Here is a 13,321-nt window from a genome sequence, read left to right on the forward strand (position 1 = left end):
AATTAGCGCCACTATGCAAAGCAGAAGGAGAGGAAGGGCTCCAGCTCAGTGGAGGCAGATGCCAAAACAAGCCAGGTCCCTCTGGCAACCCAGAGACCAGGGAGGGAGTGGGCCTGGCCCGGCTCAGCCTAGCCTGGTTCCGAGGGGTGGGGGGTGTCACTGAACAATGGAGAGATCGACTTGAAACCCCATGCCTGGATGACTTAGCCACCTGCCCTACCTGGAGTTCCAGGGGAAAGCTGGTGTTGCTCTCACTGGTCCCCACAGGTTGGCTTCAGCTCTGTCAAGTTAAATTGGCAGCTCCCTGAGGGCAGAGATTTCTCTCACCTGAATCCAGAGCATGAATGGCAGAGAGGTGTTTGGGGGTCTCCCCAAGGTCAACAGGAAGTAAAGCACAGCCTGGCTTTGCACACAGAGGTTCACTGTGCTTGAGTTCCCAGGTGTGAGCTGCTCCCAGTCACTCCAGCAGCTGGCAGGTTGGGGCCCTATTTTGCAGGGCCCTAGGGACCATTTTGTGGTGACCTTGTAACCCTAGGGGGCTTCTGATGTGATGACTGGAAAGTGAAGGGGTCACTGACTCAGGCCTCCTAAAGTTCACCACCACAAAGCCTCCCTCTTTAGGAGTCTCTCACTTACACGGGCCTGGGTCAAACAACAACAAACATTTCCAGGCTTGGTGGGGGCCAGGGGGTAGCAGGGGTGGTAGAGGCAGGAGAACTCAGGCAGCTTCTGGTTTCACTGGAGAACAAGGCCAGCATGGGCAGCATGGGCAGCACACGGCTAGAGCTAAGCCGGAGCTGCAGAGGCTGGGGTCCAAATAGGAACTGGGGCGCTTTGGAAGGGCTTCCCATATGCGGAGGACCTTGAAAGACAGTAGGATTGGGATGAATGGAGGAGGGTAAGCTCCTTCAGGGCCCAGCTAGGGTCAGAGCAGGGGAAGAAAGGAGGAGATGGCTACGGGTCCCAACCGGACCTTCAGAGAGAAGTAGCAAGTGAGCCCAGGAGAGGTCCAGGAGCCCCATGGCAGTTGTCCCCGCCCACGCTCCACGGGCCCACAGGTGCCCAAACATTTGTGCTCAAACAGATACTCACATTCACCCCATACCCATAGATGTCACAAGCCTGGGTGTGGTTTCTCAAGATACATTGTTTATTCCATGGGAGAATGGGCTCAAGGCTAGGAGCCCCCTGGGGGGGAAGAGGGTGGGAGCGGGATGAAGCTCTCGGTGGCCCATCTGTGGTCAAGTGGTGCTGGGCCACGGCCCTTCCCAGGCTTCACAGGAAGCCAGTCTGTTCTTAGTCCCTTTGTAGGTTCCAGACAAGTCTCTGCCTTCCCCATCCTGAACATGGGGTGGATCTCCACATAGCACCCCCAGAAGGCTGGGTCCAGTCTATCCCCAGAGAACTCCCTGCTCCAAATCACTGCCCTGTGGCCCTTCCACTCCAGTCCCTTCACAAGAGCTGGGGACCAGGGGCTGGAGGGGCAGGAGGATCAGGTGGGCCAGTTTTGGAGGCCAACAGGGGGTCCAGGGAAAAGAGGATGGACTGGGAGCCAGGCGGCTCTGAAGCAGTCACTGAGGGCACAGCAGGCTGTGCCCAGGGGCATGGGGAAGACGGGCCTCTCACTCCTGGCCTGGGTGCTCACCCACCGACCACTTCACCTCCCCTGTCCGCAGAGTCACTATGTCCTCGTAGGTGGCCGTCTGGTCAATGTTCAGGCCCTAGAGACATGGAATGGAGCTCAGGCCTTGGCCACTGCCCGACCACACCAACAGATGATGCTGTTGACCACCCGCCACGGGCCTCAGAGCTGTGGGGTCCACCCTGCTCCTTACCTCGTAGGTGTGATCTTCCTCCATTCCAGCCTTGCTGTCATCCTGGTGGAGCAAGAGTTGGAGAGCAGAGGTGTTAGCTTCTACCCCATCCACTGCCTGGCCCGGCCGCGGAGGGCCAGGGAGATGGGCCTGGGATGAGGGGTGAGGGGTCAGGGCTTAGCGGGTAAGGTATACTCTGGAAGAAGAACTGAATGAGTGAAGGAGTGATTGAACAGGTGAGTCACTGGGCAGGCTCTGGGGCTGGGGAGGCGGGGAGCCTGCTTGCGTCTGGCCTGCCCTGTGGCTGCCTCCCGGCCCCCCTGAGGTCACCTTGTCCAGCAGCAGGAAGATGGGCACAATGACAAACAGGATGATGAGCAGGGTCTGGATCATGATGATGCCGTCTTTCAGTGTGTTCCGCCGCTTCAACTGTGCCACGGTGCTGAACCCTGGGGGTGCGGGGTGGGCAGGGATGGTGAGACTGGGCACCCCCTTCGGGCCTGCACACCTGAAGACCTCCTAGGGCCATGGCCGCCTCCACAATATGGCCCCCTCACTGGGGGCAGCCTGGGGTGGGGTGTGGATGGCTCCATGAACACCCCGTGGCCCCATCTACTCCCACTCCCCTCCCCGGCTTGAGGGTAGGCCCTGAACCCACCCAAGACTCGAAGTTCGGTGCCACAGCCCTTCCCACTGGAATCTCCCGAGCACTTTTGCTGACAGAAGTAGATGCCGTTGTCCTGAAACTGGATGTCTCGAATGGTGAGGGTGACACTGGTGTTAGTTTGGGAGTGTTCAATGCGTCCCTCTTCCAAGTGCAGTGGGTTGGGCTCCAATTCCATTTTCGGCGTCCAGAGCCAGCTCACTTCGCCCACAGCCTCCATGTAGCACGTTATTAACACCACGGAACCCCGTTTCTTGGCCATGTAACGTGGGTGCTGCCAGATCTGGGAACAAGGGCTTCCTGCGGGTACCAAGTTCAAGATCAAAATCCCGCTCAGTGTCTTCCTGATGTCCGCCCGACCATGGGCCCCCGCCCTGGGTGGCATATACCCCTGGCTCAGCCCCCTGGTCTGTCCTTGCTTCTCAGGGCATGGGGCAATCATGAGGCAGGGGTACGGGGGAGCTGAGCTACGTGAGAGGCCACAGGTCAAACCACCAGACCCTGCTCCTTCCTAACATTTGATTTTCCTTTAGAAGGGCCCTGGAACCTTCCAATTCCTTTCCATCCCATTATAGCAGCCAGATTCAGGCCTCACCCCCCCAGGGCCTGGCTGCCCAGAGGACAGCCTCCCACCTGGCCTGGTGCGCCCACCATCTCTTCCCGCCCTGGCTGCCTTGCACTAGTCTTAAACCCTCAGGGGCTCCCCACAAATCCTTAGCCTGGCAGTTGGGGCCCTCTGCATCATGCCCCTGCCCGTCTTTCCCCCTTCACTCCCCTCCACCCCCCTACCGTGTGGACCTGCTCCTAAACCTTTCTCAGCTGGGCATGCTATCCCCACCCACCTGCTCCAAGAAGCCTCCCTCTTGCCTCACTCTTCCCAGCAAGTGGGCCCCTAGCAACCCCTGAGCCTCTGCGGCCTGTCAGAGCCCCTAAGGTTATGGGTTTCTTCTGGGGCTGAGCCCGCCTCCCCAGCTTGACAGACTTGGCCTGAGTCTTCAGGGGATTCTCTTTGGTCCCACCTTTGATGGACTCAGGGTTTAGCTCAAGCCCTCAGTCTCTGCAACTGGAGCACTTGTGTCTAAAGAGGGTCACAACTGGTGGTGGCTGCAGGGGGGTGGGGAGTGTGGGTTCGGGGGTGGGAGTCTTGGAGCCAGGCCTGGGAAAGGGAGACCCTAAGGAGGCCTAAGGATTTGCGTTCTGGGTGGGGAGACCTAGGGGGACAAGGGCACAAGGGCAGCAGTCATAGGGACAGTGACTGGTGGTGAACACAGATATCCTTACCCCCAGAAAGGGCAGGGGAAGTTGCTGACCTGCAGAATCCTGGTGCTGCTCCACTGTTGGGTTTTTTGCCACCATCTCACCTGCTGGTTGGGAGGAAGTGGGCGGGGCCAGGTCAGGACCTCTCTGAAGAGCTAGCTGCCCCACCCCTGCACACCCTCTCTCCCCTGCACACCCTCCCTCCGCATTCCCAGACCCACTTCCGCCTCCCCAACAGCAGCTTCCAGACCCCTCAGCCCTCCCCAGCCCTTATCTGGAGAGAGAGGACTGGAGTGGGGTCCCCAGAAGATCTGCCTCCCAGCCCCCCTTCTGCTTGAGCAGGCCCCTGGATGAGACAGGAGAGAAGTCACACCTGGAGGACTCTCCCAGCTTTCAGAAGGGACCATTTCCAGAACATGTACATCCCAGGGTCTGACTGGGATCAGCCTCTCCCCTGCCTCCCCCATGTAGTGCCCTCAGGGGCCTGGGGGTGAACCACACACACTCTCTTCTCTCTTCCTCCCTGGCCTGCCTCTTCCGTGGTCAGGGCCACTGACCCCTCGCCTGAGCCTGACACCTCCAGGTGGGAAAGGAGCGGAGGGCCTCAGACCCCTGAACCCATTAGTATGACTGATACCCACAGACCTAGGCCCCAGGGCAGTCAGAGAGAGACCGGAGGCAGAAGTGTGAGAGACAGGAGGAGGCAGGAGACAGAACCAGTAGAAACAGAGAGTGAAACCAGCAGCCCTCATCAGATGGCTGTACCTGGAAGAAGCAGCAGCAACACCACCAGCCAGTTGCTGGGCACCGGGGACAATGCCAGCCTGTCCATGGTCACCGCTCTGTCTCTGACCCCAAGCCCGTGATGACAACCAAGGTTCCTGGGGGGAAAACGTGTAACTGTCTGGGCTCTAGCCTGTCTCTTCCCCGCCCCTTCCCCATCAGGCCCCTTCCTGCCATGCAAATCAGGACCCAGGGGAGGCACCATATCTCTAGGGACCCTGGGGAAGGGCGGGCTCTTTTGTCAGCTGTGCCGCTGAGGCTCAAAAGTCACCCCAGCTTGGGCACCACAGTTCGGGTCCTGGTGAACACCCCTGGGGGGCAGGGACCTCCAAGTCCTCTCACGGCAGCCTGTGCTTTTCTCCATGTGTCCCCACCCCACTGATGCCCTGGGGCCTGCCAGCCTCCCATCTCTGAGTCTAGATTTGCAGGTGCTTAGCTGAATACACAGGTCCTATAGATGAACTTGATCGTGGCCCCTCTGCCTTGAACCAGCCTGCACCGTGCAGGAAGAGGAACACCAAGGAAGGGTGGTGTGGGGGTCCTGGGGTGGGGGGCAGCTATGGGCCCAGGCCAGGCACCCAGAGGGGCCCAGAGTACAGCCTCTTGGCTGGAGTGCAGGTAGCCATGTTAGGGGTTGATGGAGATTTGACCCTATGGAGTAAGGGAGCCCTGAGGTTCTTGAGCAAGAGCAGGCCAAGTGTGGCAGCCACTTGGGAGAAGATCTGGTCCAGCCCCTGGTGAGAGGCCTCCCTCCCGTACTTGGTGGGAGAGTTTGCTGGGAGCTGTTGGGAGGTGGACTTAGGTGGAGATGGCTTAGAGAAAACCTATCACTCAGCAATCATGGTACTCCCAGGGCACTGAAACATCCATAGCTCTAGGTGTCTTTGGGTGGGGGATAGGAGGCTAGGGTTGGGGAGCCTCAAGGTTCTGAAACTAAAAGGCTCTTTGGCTTGATCTTGCCAGTCAGACGGGTGGATGGAAACAGTGATCAGGAGCTTGTCTAAACTCAACTTGGTATCCCTGCTCCTGAGTCAGACACAACCTTTGCCCCGTAGTGGTTGTGGTGGGGTCCTTGTGCAGTGCACAACCTGCACAGCTGCACATGGCAGGCTTGCCTACTTCAGCCCTGCAGCAGAGCCCACTCTTGAGTTTTAGGTTTCCCAGCAGCCTCTTGTCTCTCTCTTGTCTCCTCTCTCTCTATTCTCCTGACTCCCGGGAGGGGAAGAAAGATGCTGAATCTTATATGTCCTCTGCCTGCCTCACATTCTCCCTATCACCCTCCAGTTTTCCAACAGCTTGTGCTGCTGGTAGGTCTGTTTGGGTTTAGGTGGACGTGGGCCTGCCTCCCATGCCAGGGCTGGCAGTGAGGAAAGGCGGAGGTCTGGGTGCTGCCCCCTTAGCCCTGGGCATAGATAGGCCTCACCTGGAGCAGTGGGGGCCATCTCAGAGGAGTGCAGGTCAGGGCCAGTGCTGCAAAGAGCGGGTACGGGGGGTTAAGGTTTCATCCAAGGGGCAGCTTGTTCCCGGCACCCCAGATGTTCTTACAGTTTCCAGATGTTCCAAATGAAAAAACATTTCCCTGAAAAGGTGTCAGATGTTCAGTTCACAGAACAAACAGCTCAGGATTATAAACATCGCCTGAGGTCAGCTTGGGGACCACAGGCCCCGGGTGCTGGTGGGAGTGTTTGGACACACCCCAGCAGAAAGAGGGAAAAATCTAGGGGTCTCTTCCTTTAACAAAGTACCTCTTGGCGATTTAGGCCTTAGCTTTGGGGATTGTGTCCCCCGCCACTAAAGTTGGGAGGATAATTGGGGAAGGCTTGGGGCACACACGTATATGTGCACATGTGTATGTCCACACGGGTGTGTTGCCTGGGCCGTGTGGCCCAGAGCCTGCTCAGGTCCTGGGGCCCAGGGTGACTATAGGGGGACAGAGGCTAAGGGGGTGGGGAGGGTTGGCATCCTGCAAACACATACAACCTCACACACCCCACCCCAGGGACAGGGACACAGATGTGTCCTTTGGACTCATTCCCATTCATGCCAGGCAGGGATCTGCTTTCAGGAGGGGGTGGAGGCAGGAGGTCCCCACTGAGTGCAGGGTTATTTGTCACAGTTGGGGCCGTGCTGTTCTCTCCTTGGTGACAACAGTACCAAGCTCTGTCCGGGGTTTATGACGCCTTTTCTTTCCCGGAACATGGGGCCTCCTCAGCCCACTCCCACGTCTGCCCCTGGCTACCCTGGGCTGCACACCCCGGCATCTGGCAGCCCCTACTTAATCTTTCTAGGAAGGCAGCATCAAAACAAGAGATGGGGGTGTGGGGCTAGGGGACAAGGGGCACAGGTGTTTGGGGAAGCAATAGAGCAGGGACCCCCCGCAACCCTGGGGAGGATGGGAGAGGGTAGAACCTCAGTTTGAAAAGAGGGGCTCAGACTTCTGCTCCTCTCCCAGTCCACTCTCACGGGCTCCACTTGGTTCCCCAGCTGACCTCAGGTGATGTTTATATTCCTGGGCTGTTGGTTCTGTTCCTGGGAGGAGGCCTAAAAAAGATCCAGGTTTGAATACTGGCCCTGCTGTGTACCTGCCAGAAAGTCTCCTCAAGTTACCTGGTCGGTCTCAATGAGGGGTGGTCCTGCTGCACCCGGGCAGCATTTGGAAATGTGCCAGGGCCTTTTGAAGGTCACGAGGACACAACGGCGCCACTGGCATTCATGGGCCAGGGGCGCTAAAGGGCCTGCCGTGGGAGGGACAGCGTCTCACAATCCCTGCCTCACACACCCATTCTTAACCTCTCAGAGATCAAATTTCCTCACTTACGTAAAATAGAAATCATCGTAATAATATGTTTTTCATTGGGCAGTTGTGAGCCCGGAATGAAATAGTTTTACCTGCAGGGCTTGGTGAGGCATCTGGAAACACAGCTCGCCCTCGAGAAGGCAATGAGCAATTGATAACTGGGGAGTAGGGGGGATGATTCCAAAACATCAGCCTATGTTGTCTATTTTTCTTAGTATTTTGCCTTTTTTCTTCTGCCCTTCAAGGCTCAGGGGAAGATTAGGCTGGAGCACCCTGCCAGCTCTCCTGTCCTTGGGGCCACAGAGGGTCCCAGGGATGGTTTGGAGAAACTTAAAGTGAGAAAAAGCCACGACCTCAAGGAGGGAGATCAGCACCCTGGTGGGGGCTGAGAGAACCCTGCAAGGATGCTAGATTTCTCCTTTCACAGGAAGAGAACAGCAGGTGAAAAGGGCCCTTTGGGGACATGGCTAGGACCGTGGCTGAGGGATGTTAAGGCAGTCTGTGGGTGCCCCTCCCTAGATCCCATGGGGGCCATGTAACCTCAGGACACAGGATAAGGGAGGGTAGAAATCCTGAAAAGGGCTGTTCACCAGTTTGGAGGAATACAGGCCTGGGCATCAGAAATCAAGTTGTAGAAAACAAATTTATATATAAAATTATATTTCACCCACTGGGATTATAGACCAACCTCACTACATAACATTACTCTTTGTCACAGGCTCTCTGAGGTCAAGGGTCAGAGGCAGTCGGGGGGGGGGGGGGGGGGATAGTATCTCTGAGGAGATGGAGGGGCCCGCTGTGTGTCCCACAGAAAACTTCGGGCCTCTCGGGGGGCAGAGAAGTGAAGGGGGCTTCCAGAGAGGAGGGCCTGGGGTTGCCAGGAACCAATACCTATTTCCTGGACACTGCCATGGGCGGGGAGAGCGTGTGGTACTGCCTGTTAAGAAAGGAGTGAGGCGGGCCGGCCGAGTGGTGCGATGGTTAAGAGCTGGCTTGGGACGCCAGAGGGCCCCAGTTCGGATCCCACATATGAGGGCCAGTGACACTGCCCTCCACAGCTAAGATGCTGAACAACAGCTCGACCTGGAGCTGGGCTGCCAGCGTGAGCGGCCACTGGCCGCCTTGAGCAGCTGTCCAGAAGCCGGCGACTGATCTGCCTCGCCCGGGAAGAGCGCAATGATGGTGCCAACTTGGGCCAGTGAAGCAACGTCCTCCACAACTAGACTGAAGAACAAAAGAACAGCAACTTGTCTGTTCCCCTTTACCCGATTCCCCAATAAAAATCTTAAAAAAAAAAAAGAAAGGAGGGAGGTGACTCCCGACCTTGTCTGGCTTCTTGGACTCTAGCTAAGAGGCTGGAGTCCAAGCTTACTTTTGGAGGGGCCAGGAGAGAACCAGACTGTGCCACAGGAGGGAGTTGGGGCCCTCCTTATCCTGCCCTCCCCGATACCCCTCAAGAAATTCCCCAAGTCTTTCTACTTGGTTCCAGTTCCCACCAGCCCTTCTTGCTTCTTGCTGCCCCTCATCCCCCATTGACATCCATATTCAAGGCACAGAAGGAAGAAGCCCACAGGTCAGAGGCACCATGGGGAGATTTATTATAAGAACTGTACAAAGGAGCCGGTCTGCTGGCCTGGCTTGGGCCAGTTCCTACCTGCTGTGAATGGGTGTGGGTCTGCAGGTGGGGAGGGGGCACAGGCAGGGGGATGCTTTACAAGCTGGAGACAATCTGGCGAAGAATATCCAGTCCAACAGATGCTGAGGCTCTTGGGGCCATGCCAGTCCAGGGTCTGAGGAGGGCAAGGTGGTGGGCAGGGTGCTGGTCAAGGAGGAGGCTGCCCCCCTGTAGGATGAACCGTCTGAAGGAACATTCACAACTGCTACAGGAAGAGACGGAAGGAGTGGGGCCTCCTTCCACAGAGGACACAGGCAGGAGATGGGGAGCAGGGCTGGGGCAATGGTGTGATGCGGAGAACCAGCGGGAGGGAGGACAGTGGAGTCATGGGGAGTGAGAGAGAGTGACACCCCCCGGGCAGGGCAGTGAGGCGGCCAGACAGCAGGGCAGACAGAAAGGAAGGCTCTGGCCTATGGGTGTGTGCACACACAAACACACACACATATGTTGTTTTGGAGGTTTTGCTGCTTCCTGAGTTTTAATCAAACTGTTCACAAGAAACAAGAAGAAAAGAAGAGGAACTAAGGCCAACAGGGACTCAACCGTACCACACATGTTCACATTCGTCCACACACTCATAGCACAGGTACACTCGCGTGGACAAGCCTACACAGAAGACACACACACACACACCAGCCAGACACTGCAGGGGCACACTGACACACATTTACACAGATATACCCATACACACATGACATGCAGGCATCATGGGATACAGTGGCTCACACACTTGAACACATGCACAGCTATACACACAAGCACACACACACAGGTGAATAAATTCAGTGACCCCTGAGCAGGTCTTTCACCCCTGCCTCCAAGTTCAACCTCTGTCTGTTTTCCGGGAGCCAGAGGAGGCCTGGCACTGCTATGCCCAGATCAGCTGTGCCAGCAGGAGTGTCGCCCAGCTATCCAGGCAGCAGGAAGTTGGAAGGTTGGGCCTGAACCAGGTGGGCCATGTATATAGCTCAGTGGGGAATCTCTAACACGGGCTCAACATAACATTCTTATGATCACTTTGAAGTGGGGGACAAAAGGATGAGGGGTGAGGAAGGGAGGGAGGGAACAAGACTTTTCCTCCTGAGGGCTGGGGACCCCAACCCCTCCCCAGGTTTGGGTGCTCAGGCCGAGAAGAGCCTCCAGTGCAGCGATATGGTGGACCCAACCTGTACCGCCCATCTGTGCTTCTTAGAAAAAAGGCAATCATCCCCTGCGCTCTTCCCCCAGGGGCCAGCCAGGGGCGCAGAAGCCTGGACAGCGGACACACCAGGAAATGGTGAAAGGGGCCACAACCCCAGCCCAATGCATTAGGATCCAGTGGCCAGTCAGGCTTGTGGAGCCATTTCGGGCCAGTGACACTTCCCTTTTCTAGGGAATTCTCTAGCTGGCAGGTGAAGCTGCATCCCAGAGTTGGGGAGGGCTGGCAGGCCCTGGCGTCAGGTGTCTGCTTCACTGAGGTTAAGACATCTTTGTCCAGGAGGGCCTGGGGGGCCTGAGCCACTTCCTGGGGAGAGGCCAGCAGCCCTTAAGACTGGGGGTAGGAGGGCAGACAACCCCTCCATTGTGGGCTGGCTCCTCCCCAAGTAGGAGTCAGAGATTCTGATTTTGTGACCTCCCCCCAGGCCTAGAGGAGGGGCAGCAGGGCCCATGACGGGGTGAGAGCAACTTGAAGGTGAAATCAGGGAGGCAGGGGCCTCAGGCCCAGCGTGGGGCCTCAGATGGCCATTTCCCTTTTTCAGGGCCTAGAGAGGCAGGTGCTCCAGCTTGGGTGTCAGCCCCAGTATGGCGACATCCTGTCCCCAGCGGGGAGCTGGATCAGTTCCACACTCAAAGCCCTGCTTCCTCAGTGAAAGAGCAGTTTGGGGGGGAACTTTGGGGTTCAGCCAGGCTCAGCTGGCCACCTTGCTGCTGCCTGCTAGACCAGAGACTCTTTGACCCCTGGGCGTACTGTCTGCGCCGGGGGTGAGGAGGGAGCGGGGGCAGCATCTGAGGGGCTGATGGGTGTGAGCCCCATAGCAGGTCCAGCATCCCCTGTCGAGCCCCTCTCCTCACCCTTGTCCTGCATACCACTGTCCCCGTTCTCAGGGCCGTACATCTTGCTCATGGTGCTGGCGATCAGCCCCTCCTTCTCGGGGGCCCTGTCCCCACTGTCGTCCTGGCTGTGGCGGTACATATAGGATGCCTGCTTCACCGAACGCTGGAGCAGGTGCCGGCGGTAGGCCCTCTGGATCTTGATGGCGCACACCTCCTCGTGTTTCCTCTTGAGCGTGGTAGTGATGGGCTCGTAGGAGACCTTGGAAGGGTTGGCGGCCATGAACTTCTCCTCCATGGTCTCCTTGAGGGCATCCATCTCCCCCGAGTCGCCCAGGACCTCCTTGGTCAGGGCGAAGAGGATGTCCAGGCAGTGGATCTTGTCGCCAGGCACCATGGGCAAGTCCAGCGTGATGAGCTTGATCTTGTTGGGCTTGGGGATCCTCAGCGGCACCTGCAGGGTGTCCACGAAGTCAGAGAGGCGTTCGTAGGCGATGAATTGCGTGGCGTCGGGGTCGAACTTCTCCCACGTCTCGTAGAACATCTCAAAGTCATCCTCGCCCAGGGGCTCGCTGCTCTCCTCGGTGGCCACATTGAAGTTCTCCAGGATGATGGCGATGTACATGTTGACCACGATGAGGAAGGAGACGATGATGTAGCTGCAGAAGAAGCAGATGCCGATGGAGGGGTTGCCACAGTCGCCCCTGACGCTGCTGCCTGGGTTCTCCAGGGTGGGGTCACAGTCGGGGGGCCCACTGTTGAGGATGGGGTTGAGGAGCCCATCCCAGCCCGCTGATGTGGTGATCTCAAAGAGGCAGATCATGCTGTTGCCGAAGGTCTCAAAGTTGAACATGTCATCGATGCCCGACTCCTTCTTGACGTAGGCAAAGTTGGACATGCCGAAGATGGAGTAGATAAACATAACCAGGAAGAGGAGGAGGCCAATGTTGAAGAGGGCAGGCAGGGACATCATGAGGGCAAAGAGCAGCGTCCGGATGCCTTTGGCTCCACGGATAAGCCGCAGGACACGCCCGATCCGCGCCAGGCGGATAACTCGGAACAGTGTGGGTGACACGAAGTATTTCTGGATCAGGTCGGAGAGTGCAAGGCCTGCAGGGAGGAAGTGGTGAGGATGGCTGCCCTAGGGTGGGAGTCTGGGCTAGGGAGTGAGGGGCATGTGGGGCTTAAGGGGGCCCAGCCTGGTATGCTCTTCCCCAAGAAGGGGCAGTACAAGCTCAACCCTTGGGGCATAGCCCCAATGGCCTCACCCATTAGAGCAGGCTCTCCCAGGGGTCTCAGGGACCAGGGACTACATCTTTGCCCCGACACAGCTGACAGAGGTGGGATATGCTGAAGTTGAAGGGGTTAGGGTGAGGTCCATTCCCAAGGCTGTTTTTAGATGCCATAGATGAGAGAGGGAGGGAGGGAGAGAGAGAGGACAGCTCTGTGTGTGACTCTGGGCACGTCGTTTAATGTTTCTGACTCGGTTTCCTCATCTGTAAAATGGACGTGATAACTATACCTATAGTGATAACTATACCATGGCATTGTTATGAACAATTAGTGAGCTAAAGCCTACCAAATGCATAGCAGCATCAGGTAAATAGTAAATGCCCAATAAATGGAGGCTACCTCCTATCATAAGTACACACATGTCTGCACACTTCTCCAGTGTGTATGGAAACTGAAACAGTCTTCTTAATGTTTTCGCCTGAGCATATGGACACCTGAGTGTGTGCCTATTGGTCAGGTGAATGTTTCTGGAGGTGTATTCATGTGTGTGCAGGTGACAGGCGGCCTGCGAGCCCACCTTTCTGTGCATTTGTGCATTAAGTGTGAATGCCAGGTACACATGTATGTGTGTATGTGTGACTATGTGTGTGAGCATGCCAGGTGCATGAGCAGATATGTGTACATGGCGATGGGAGCACCCGGCCTTCCCAAACGACTCAGCCCAGCCCAGCCCTGCTCACCTACAATGGACAGGATGACAACCACAAAATCAAAGATGTTCCAGCCGACAGTGAAGTAGTAATGGCGCAGGGCGAGCATCTTGAGCACACACTCGCCCGTGAAGATGATGATGAAGACCATGTTGATGTTGTACAGAATGTCCACCTTGAGCTGGCTCTGGTCGTCCGTCTCCACCATCATGGTGACCATGTTGAGGCAGATGAGGATCATGATGGTGATGTCGAACACCTGCTTCGTAACGAAGTCGTACACCATGCCCAGAATCTTGTTCTGCAGCAAGAGGGAGGGAGTGCAGGGATGCACGTGGGTAGGTATGGGACACAGGA

General features: G+C 57.1%; 2 protein-coding genes across 5 annotated transcripts in view; both read right to left on the reverse strand.

Moving 5' to 3' along the window:
- Window positions 1–456: 456 nt before the first annotated feature.
- Window positions 457–4,651, reverse strand: CD79B (CD79b molecule). Of its 2 annotated transcripts, none has more exons than XM_019637626.1 (6): window positions 4,501–4,651; window positions 3,789–3,842; window positions 2,473–2,778; window positions 2,145–2,263; window positions 1,836–1,877; window positions 457–1,721 (listed from the first exon to the last, which is right to left on the reverse strand). In XM_019637626.1, exons 1-6 carry the CDS (start codon window positions 4,565–4,567, stop codon window positions 1,623–1,625), a joined length of 687 nt encoding a protein of 228 aa, XP_019493171.1. In that variant the 5' UTR covers window positions 4,568–4,651; the 3' UTR covers window positions 457–1,622. The 2 variants fall into 2 exon arrangements, with proteins under 2 accessions (XP_019493171.1, XP_019493172.1); XM_019637627.1 differs by having other exon boundaries at window positions 1,114–1,721; window positions 3,789–3,839.
- Window positions 4,652–8,889: 4,238 nt separating this feature from the next.
- The window catches only part of SCN4A (sodium voltage-gated channel alpha subunit 4), a 44,420-nt gene continuing 39,988 nt past the window's right edge, over window positions 8,890–13,321 (reverse strand). For 2 of the 3 annotated variants that reach the window (XM_019637817.1, XM_019637818.1), the window contains exons 24-25: window positions 12,995–13,265; window positions 10,031–12,131 (exon numbers count right to left, since the gene is read on the reverse strand). In XM_019637817.1, the coding sequence (XP_019493362.1) occupies window positions 10,906–12,131; window positions 12,995–13,265 (1,497 nt within the window). In that variant the 3' untranslated portion in view covers window positions 10,031–10,905. Of the gene's footprint in view, window positions 12,132–12,994; window positions 13,266–13,321 lie in introns of all 3 variants that reach the window. The other variant, XM_019637820.1, reaches the window with a different exon arrangement.

This window comes from Hipposideros armiger, unplaced genomic scaffold, assembly GCF_001890085.2.
Source record: "Hipposideros armiger isolate ML-2016 unplaced genomic scaffold, ASM189008v1 scaffold_34, whole genome shotgun sequence".
NCBI lineage: Eukaryota > Metazoa > Chordata > Mammalia > Chiroptera > Hipposideridae > Hipposideros > Hipposideros armiger.

Excerpts from the sequence above, each read along its gene's own strand:
- CD79B (XM_019637626.1), bottom strand. The coding sequence starts at position 4,567 with ATGGACAGGCTGGCATTGTCCCCGGTGCCCAGCAACTGGCTGGTGGTG. Across the intron at positions 3,843-4,500 it reads GTTGCTGCTGCTTCTTCCAG|CAGGTGAGATGGTGGCAAAA; the intron begins GTACAGCCATCT and ends CCTCCCAACCAG. Across the intron at positions 2,779-3,788 it reads GCAGCACCAGGATTCTGCAG|GAAGCCCTTGTTCCCAGATC; the intron begins GTCAGCAACTTC and ends TGGTACCCGCAG.